The sequence below is a fragment of the Leptinotarsa decemlineata genome, unplaced genomic scaffold (assembly GCF_025532065.1).
Source record: "Leptinotarsa decemlineata unplaced genomic scaffold, Ldec_3_MD MMD2_tig00026294_RagTag_RagTag, whole genome shotgun sequence".
Lineage (NCBI taxonomy): Eukaryota > Metazoa > Arthropoda > Insecta > Coleoptera > Chrysomelidae > Leptinotarsa > Leptinotarsa decemlineata.
Window position 1 is genome coordinate 9,528,641 of NW_027412674.1, and position 8,316 is coordinate 9,536,956.

An 8,316-nucleotide genomic window follows, 5' to 3' on the forward strand; every position below is an offset into this window, starting at 1 on the left:
TTTCACTCACTCACAATTTTGAATCATATCACTTTTTCAATTGTAATAGGCAGAGCAGCAGTGGTAATAGTGATAGTAGCAATATCTTCATCAGTTCGAATAATAATTTTCTGTTGGACACTATTTATAGACGTAGTTTGGCTCCCAATTTATCCAATCGGTTGTTATTGTAAATAATTCCATTTGACAAAATATATTGATAAATATTCTATATGAGAATTTGAATGCATCTATTGTCAATACATTCCACAGATATATTTCGAAGAAAAACGTTTTCTTCAGAAAAGGACTATGGCCCCAAAATATTTAATTATATCGAGCCCAGTTTTTTGCCAGTGATAACCGTTTTCAAATAAATTATAATAGTTTATGTCTGACTCCCAATAATTTATTAACCAAGTCTAGGCAAAATTTATTTTGTTAACACTAATCTTATTGCGGTTTGAACCGTTCCGCCAAAAGTTATTCGCTCTCTCTGCTCGATCATGCAACATTATTGATAAAAGACAGCGGCCAATGGCGGAGTTTGACAAAATCACTGAATTATCTGAGGAATTATCTATATTTCAGTGAGAAAATGAAATATTGAATGGTAACACTGATAATTGTGACATTATACTGGTGTAGAATTCTCGAAATATAAATAGAATATGTTGCATATGACAAAATATGCCTGTCTCTCTGCAATTCAAGAGTAAATTCGACACACTGATTTTAACGCATGCGTTATTTTCATTCGTGGTTTGAGAATTCTACGCCTCTATTGTCCTGTCCAGAAAATTGCGGATGAATAGAACAAAAATGTTAGTAACCAATGCCACAATCCTATCATCTTTCATTCGCGCTTGATATTCTGTAGCTTTCATTACTAGCAGGGAGCGACCATTGTATGTTAGTATAAAGCGAAGTTTCAAACCCTAATTGGAAGAAAACAGACGACATTTCTCAGCACTACGATATCAACTCGAACTGCCGAAAACGAGCAGCACTCCGCCCACAGAGGGTATATGGTCTGTGATTCCGCCCACTGATATTAGACCCACCACCGCACGCAGGCCAATTCTATGTGTTTGACATTGACATTTTACCTTAGGTTTCGTGTTTCGTGAACATAACCTAACATTTTACATGTGCCCACATTATCGTTTGTTTACATATTTATATATTAATTATATTATTCAATTCACAGTTCGGGCCGCAGTGTATAAGTGAGTGAATATGGCCAAAATAAAAAATAAATCGAAATTTTCTGCAGATCGAATCCATAAGAAGAAAGAAAAGTTAGGTACAAAACCACAAATGAACCCTTTTGAAGTGCATGTAAATAAGGAAAAACTAAGAGTTATAGGAAAAAAAGCAAAAAATGATAGAGGTTTACCTGGTGTATCTAGAGGGAAATCCATCGAAAAAAGGAAATATACTCTCTTGAAGGAATATAAAGTTCAGAACAAATCAAATAAATTTATGGATAAGCGGATTGGTGAAAAAAGCCATGAAATGACTTCTGAAGATAAGGCTATGGCTCGGTTCACTGCAGTAAGAATCAAAGCTCATAACAAAAAAAGTATATTCAATCTTGCGGAGGATGAAATTTTGACACATAAAGGACAAACTCTAAGTGAAATTGAAAAATTTGATGATCCAAGATCTGATGATGAAAGTTTGGATGAAGATTCTGGAAAATTGGAAAAAGATTTTGTAGGTGAGGCTCATTTTGGAGGAGGTATTCTTAAGAAAACTGGAGTTGAGGGAGCAAAGAGTCATAAAGATCTTATCGATCAGTTAATAGCAGAGTCAAAGAAAAGGAAAGCCGAAAAACAGAAAGCCAAAGAAGCTACTTTAGAATTAACAGAAAAGTTAGATGAAGATTGGAAAGATTTACTTCCTCTTGTCAATAAGAGCAGAAAAACAGGAGATGATGGAATACAAAAATCCAAAGTTGATAATTATGATCGACTCATGGGAGAACTCAGATTTGAGGCTAGAGGTACAGTCTCGGATCGTCTCAAGACTGAAGATGAAGTAGCTAAAGAAGAGAAAGATCGACTAGAACAACTTGAAAAGGATAGACTGGCACGAATGCAAGGATTTGTTAATGAAAGTAATGTTAAAATTAACCACAGAAGCGCAGATGATCTGGATGATGATATTGTTTATGAAGAGGATCCTGATTATGTGCTTAGTTATAACACAGAAGGTCAGTCAAATTTTGAAGTGAACGCAGATATTAATGGTAAAACCCTCAATGGAAATCAACTGCCAGAGGAAGAGGGTAGTTGTGATGAAAAATCTGAAGAAATTGAAAAAACTTCAGATGAAGAACTAGAAACAGATTCTGAAGATAATTTATCTGACTTGAAGGAAGATACCAGTGAAAGTGACGAAAGCGAAACAGAAGAAGCGTTTGAAAAAGTTGAAGACAAACTAGGAGACGTAGTCTGTCAAGAAGTTGAGATAAAAAAATCCAACGAAGATATTGAAGCCCAAGAAAAAATCAAACGTGAACTAGCTCAGAGAAAGGAAATAATGGAGAAAGCTCGGAATGAGCTTCCTTACACATACAGTTTACCTGACTCTTATGAGAGTTTATTGAAATTATTTGAAAATCAACCAAGTACTCACCAGAGTGTCATTCTTGAAAGAATTATCAAATGCAATCATCCAAGCTTATCAGAAGGAAATAAGGATAACCTTGGATTACTTTTTGCATATTTACTTCAGTATTTGAATGATTTGTTCAGTGAAATTCAACAACTGAATTCTGTTAAGAATAGTTTCGAAATATTTCGCAGTTTACTACCTCAAATATATGAGTTAGCTCAGTTGAATCCAGAAAATGCACATAATTCAGTATTGGAGGTTATTAAAGAAAAGCATCAAGAGTATAGAAAAAAACCAAAAACATATCCTGGATTCGAGGTTTTTGTATTTCTTAAGTTGGTTAGTATATTATTTTCAACATCAGACTTTCGGCACCAAGTTGTTACTCCCTGTTTCATTTTCATAGAACAGATACTTAACCATTGTAAGAACAGAAACAGAAGGGAAATCAGTTATGGAATATTTCTTACCACTATAGTTTTAGAGGTGAGTTGATTTTGTATTATTTTATAAACTGTCTTATCTTATGACTTAGTAATTGTTTCAGTATACTTCAATTTCCCGACGATATTTACCTGCCGTCATTAATTACCTAGCAGGGCTTCTGCATATGGCAATTCCAAAAACTGGGGTGAAACTAATAAAGGTCATTCCTCCATTCAAACCAACATCAAGTATTCTTGTTTTATTGAAAAATTTCAGTTTAAAATATGACAAGATGCTCCTAATGGAGAGTACTGACCTAATCCGAATCGATATAGACGAGGACTTCAAATTGAGAACCCTTTACAATGTTACTAAATTACTGGAAGAGTTTCATCATAATCTGAGTGAACTTCCTAGTGCTGTTGAAATTTTTGAACCTGTACTAAGATATTTGATACTTATACCTACCACAAATTATCCGGAACAAGTGAGAAATGTTATGGAAAAATTGAAAACGTCTTTGAAGGAGTCTAAAATTGAAAGGAAACTGGAATATATAGTTATGGAAGCTAAGAGACCCAAGGCTTTAAGATTATATGAACCCAAAATTGAAGAAGTGTAAGTTTATTTATTTATTTACTAAATAATAGATTAACCTCTGTGAAGTATCTTGCATGAATGTTTGTCGAATATAATTCAATATGCAGCGTGGTATTAGCCAGGGAAGTTGTTGTATTCCGGCAGGCATTATTCAGAACCTGCTATGTAGGTATGTTGGCGGAGATGAATGTTTTGACATCCCATTTCAAAATATTTATTTTCTTATTCATTCATTTATTTACAGCATTGCCTATTTTTACAAAATAATTAACAAATAAATAACAAATATGTACTATAACTATCAGTTAGGTTTAGGGAAAAATTAAAAAAAGGCAAATATAAGCCATTCAATTACAATCTTTTTAAATGATTCCAAAGAAGAATTGAAAAGTTCTAAATCCATATTGTAAGTGTTTGCAAGTCTCAAAATTCTACCTATAGACTCATTCTGGCCATAGTTAGTATGATAAAAGTGTACCTTGAAGAATTTTGTATTTTTTGTTCTCTTTTGATTCACATTTGAAGTTCAACATTGATTATTTTGTGAATTAGTGTAAGATCTGATTCTAATCTTCTACGAGCCAGAGTATTCAAGTTAAGAATGCTAAATATAATTATATATTTATATTCACCAATATGATATCCCAGTTTGTATGCAGGGTACCTTAAAAACATGATGAAAAATAGAGGTTGCATCTTTTGATGCAACCAACTGATCTTCAGTTTTTCCCGTGTCAGTAAATGTTCACATTTATTTATTGTATCATTCTGGGAATAAATACCTATTATTATTATGTTTTGAACACTTTCAAGCATATCAATATCCACATTATATGAGGGGCACCAAATTGTGGAGTTGTATTCAATTATTTATCCAACCCTTGAACAATATATGATTTTTAAGAAAGAGAGATAATTCCTCTGCAGATCTAAGAGTGAAACCCAACATTTTAGTGCTCTAGAAGCAACATTTGCAATATGGGGATTGAATGGCATTTTTTTGTCAAGAGTGATTGCAACCGTGTGATGATTCTGCAACCGTGTTAGGAATCACACGTTAATAGGTAAGACCTCGTTAGTCCTTAGCTCGCACAAGTTTCTCAACTTCTGAGAGTTGTCGTTTGTAATGGGGGCGACAGCTGATTAACGGAAAAACAGATTTTATATGGACTATTTATGGGAATTTTGTTTTGGAAAAAAGTAAATTAATGACATTTATCTATATTCAATTGAAATAAGTATTATCACACCAGCGTACAAAGTTAGATAAATCTTACCATAATAATTCAGCATCAAATGATTTATGAATAACTTTGAACATCTTCAGTTCATCAGCAAACAAAAGAAATTCACCTTAGAGAATAGCATCATTCAAGTTATTTACAAATAGGCTGAAAAATAGTGGTCCTAAATGAGATCTCTGCGGTACACCAGGTGGAACTGCGATACGTGGAATTCCTCACTTTCCAATGGACACGCTTATGCAGAAAAATGAACAATTATTAAGGCTTGTTTCTTGAATATGATATATGAAAGATGGATAACATTTTTTATATAATTTTCAGCTAACAATTTACTTGAATATTCATGTTTTTTTTCAGGTATGATGGCAAACGCTTCAAAGTACAATCAAAAGAAAAGGCTGAACGTAGCAAATTGTTGCACAAGCTCAAAAATGAGAGAAAAGGGGCAATAAGGGAAATCCGTAAAGATAAGGCATTCTTAGGGAGAGTAAAAATAAACCAACAGATCAGAAGGTACATTATAATCCTCCGTTATGTATTCAGATGATATTTTTAAAATTTTTTTTTCAGCGACAATGAAAGAAGAGAAAAAGTCAAACGTATTTATGCAGAGGCAGCCATGCAGCAGAGTGAATTGAATGAATTAGACAGAAAGAAGAAACGAAAGAAGTGATGTTATGAATAATATTGTTGATATGTACATAATTTTTAATAAAATACAGAAAATTGTACGTGAACATTTTTACATCATGTTGGAAACCTTGGCGTTAAAAAGCAAATGGGATACCATTCGGTAATGGAAGAATGCTCAATAATTTTTACATTTTCTTCAAAATACTTTGCAGGAGCTCCCAGCTCTCTACTTTTATTATAAATCGTCCTTTGCTTCCATCTACTCAGAAATTTTTGAGCCAAAAAAAGATTTTTACCTATTCTTTCCCTGGAAATTTTATAAAGATGTTCCTTCTGAATCAAACCAGATTTCATTATCATCAATAATCCTTTTTTCATCTTTCTATTTTGGTAATGTTCATTTGCTTGTACAAGTTTCTGTCTAAAACTTTTTCTAGAATCTACAAATGTTACCCAAAGCCTAAAATGTTTTTTTGCTAAGTTGCGAGTATCAAAAATACAAGCATTTTCATATTTCATTCGTTCGGAAACTTTATGTTTGACAAATTCTTTCCAGAATTTAAAATATTTTTTCCAAAGATTGCGCTTGAAAAATGTTTCAGCACCATTGATTTTAGTTTTCTTCTTGAACTGATAATCTGTGTAATTCTTCCATTTCATCAACACATAACTAACTTTATTTCTAATAATAATTTCACCCACTGTATTCATTATAACTTGTCTTTTTTGTTCTTTGTCTCGGCGATACTTAATATATAACGACCAATTTTTCAGCGTACTTTTTTTTAAATGAATTTCAAAATGAGTTCTTACTTCTTCGATTTTTTGAATTTTATTCTTCTTTCGCTCATGATATATTTTGAACTTTTCAAAATAACATTTTTCAATCTTTAAGTTTTGCCGCAATTCCATTATTTTCAAATGAGTTTTGATTTTATGGTTTCTGATTCTGTTCACCTTCAACTTTGAAATACAATTCCGTTTAAGTTGATAAAAATAATGTGTTTCGGCTAATGTTATATTTTGTTTTTCTTGAATGCTTTTTCGTGTGTAGGATTTTATTTTGTTGAAAGTTTCAAACTTGAGTTTTTTTTCAAATATTTTTTCAGCTTTATTAATTATTTCTCTGCGAATTTTTTTCTTATTCCTATACCTCTGTAGTTTATGAAATGCCTTGGAGGTTAAAACCTTCTCATGATACTTTACAGCTCTTGAATATCTATATCTGTTCCTTCTTGAAGCTTTTGTGTAAATAATCCACCTCGACATAAAACTTTTCAGTATCTCTGGATTGTATTTTGATTTAAAAAAATTCACAGCCATATTCTTTTTCATTTTTTCATTCAACCGACATCTTGTGAACCATTTCCATTTACTGAGAACTTGAAGACACAAACGTCGAGAATAATTTGCAGAACTGTGGATTGAAGCAATTTGGGCTTTTATTCTTGATGATTTTTGAAGTAGTAGAAAATGTTTCCATTTCTGTAAAGATTTGTAAGTTTGTGTCAAATTGTAGTGGATTTCTGCTCTGATTAAAAATTTCCACTCTTTTCTTTCTTTATACCAGAACAACGTCCATTTTTTTAATGCACTGATTTTCAGTCTTCTTTGATAAAGTTTAATTGCTTGAGACGGTAGGATTTTAGAAACGGTTCTTCTATAGAAAAGATAACCATATTTTCGCTTTATGATTTTCTTGCGGATTATCTCTATTTTTCGCTTTTGTAAGTATTTTGGAATTTTATAACCTTTAGACACCATTTTCTTGGAAAATATCAAGTTTGGACAATCGTGTCAGACAGCTGTCAGAAGATTTGAGATTTTTCATTATAAATTGGGTACTTTTTTGAATGCCTCGAAATTTTCCTGATTTTCTTGAAATTCAATCAATTTCACCATAAAATCATTTATTTGAATCAGGTGAAAATCTCTCGAAACCAATAAAAATTAATATTATTGTGTTGTTAAACCGAATTTGTGATATTTAGTAGTGTTACGTTTTCCCTGTGGGTTTGTCAATAATTTATCACTCAAATTTATTTCACTGCTACACTGACAAAACAACACAAACACTTCAACTGAAACTTCAGACTGATACTCAAATCTCTGTCGCCTTATTAGATCACTTCGTACCGCACTTTCAACTAAACTTCCCCGATCTGCGTGTTGGTAATGTTTATATATTGCGGTGGAAGTCTCTGGAGCAGTTAGGAAAGTCTCTCAAAACTACGCGATATTTAGAACGATCGCGAAATGCAAGTCGAGTTGAGCACGACCTTTGCCAAGCCACAGTTGATTGACGGAGACCAGCGGCGGCCGGCGTTATTTTTTCAGAGGATGATTTACAACAGTAGTGTATTTTTACTCAGGTTTCAAAATCTGTTATCATCCACATCAGGAATGCTTATAACGTTGTCACGGAATATATTTACTAGTGCTGAATTGTAATCCATATTCCCAATGTACCACTCCAGAATAGGGCCCCAGGGTTTAAATAATTTCATGAGTTTACTGTTTCAACCGATTTGGGGGAAATTACTTTTCTCTTAATGAAAAGACAATATCCTTGTGGTACTCCTGCTTTCACATTTTAGTGCTGTAGAAGTAACATTTGCAATATGGGGATTGAATGGCATTTTTTGGTCAAGAATGATTGCAACCGTGTGATGATTCTGCAACCGTGTTAGGAATCACACGTTAAAAGGTAAGGCCTCGTTAGTCCTTAGCTCGCACAAGTTTCTCAACTTCTGAGAGTTGTCGTTTGTATCAGCGACAGCTGATTAACGGAAAAACAGATTGCAAACAGATT

The 8,316-nt window shown here is 32.9% G+C and overlaps 1 protein-coding gene across 1 annotated transcript; it reads left to right on the forward strand.

Moving 5' to 3' along the window:
- Nucleotides 1-1,087: 1,087 nt before the first annotated feature.
- l(3)07882 (Nucleolar protein 14 homolog l(3)07882) lies at nucleotides 1,088-5,602 on the forward strand. Its single transcript, XM_023168165.2, has 4 exons — nucleotides 1,088-3,087; nucleotides 3,149-3,645; nucleotides 5,229-5,384; nucleotides 5,442-5,602. The coding sequence occupies exons 1-4, from the start codon at nucleotides 1,219-1,221 to the stop codon at nucleotides 5,542-5,544; spliced, it is 2,625 nt and encodes an 874-aa protein (XP_023023933.2). The 5' UTR covers nucleotides 1,088-1,218; the 3' UTR covers nucleotides 5,545-5,602.
- Nucleotides 5,603-8,316: the final 2,714 nt, after the last annotated feature.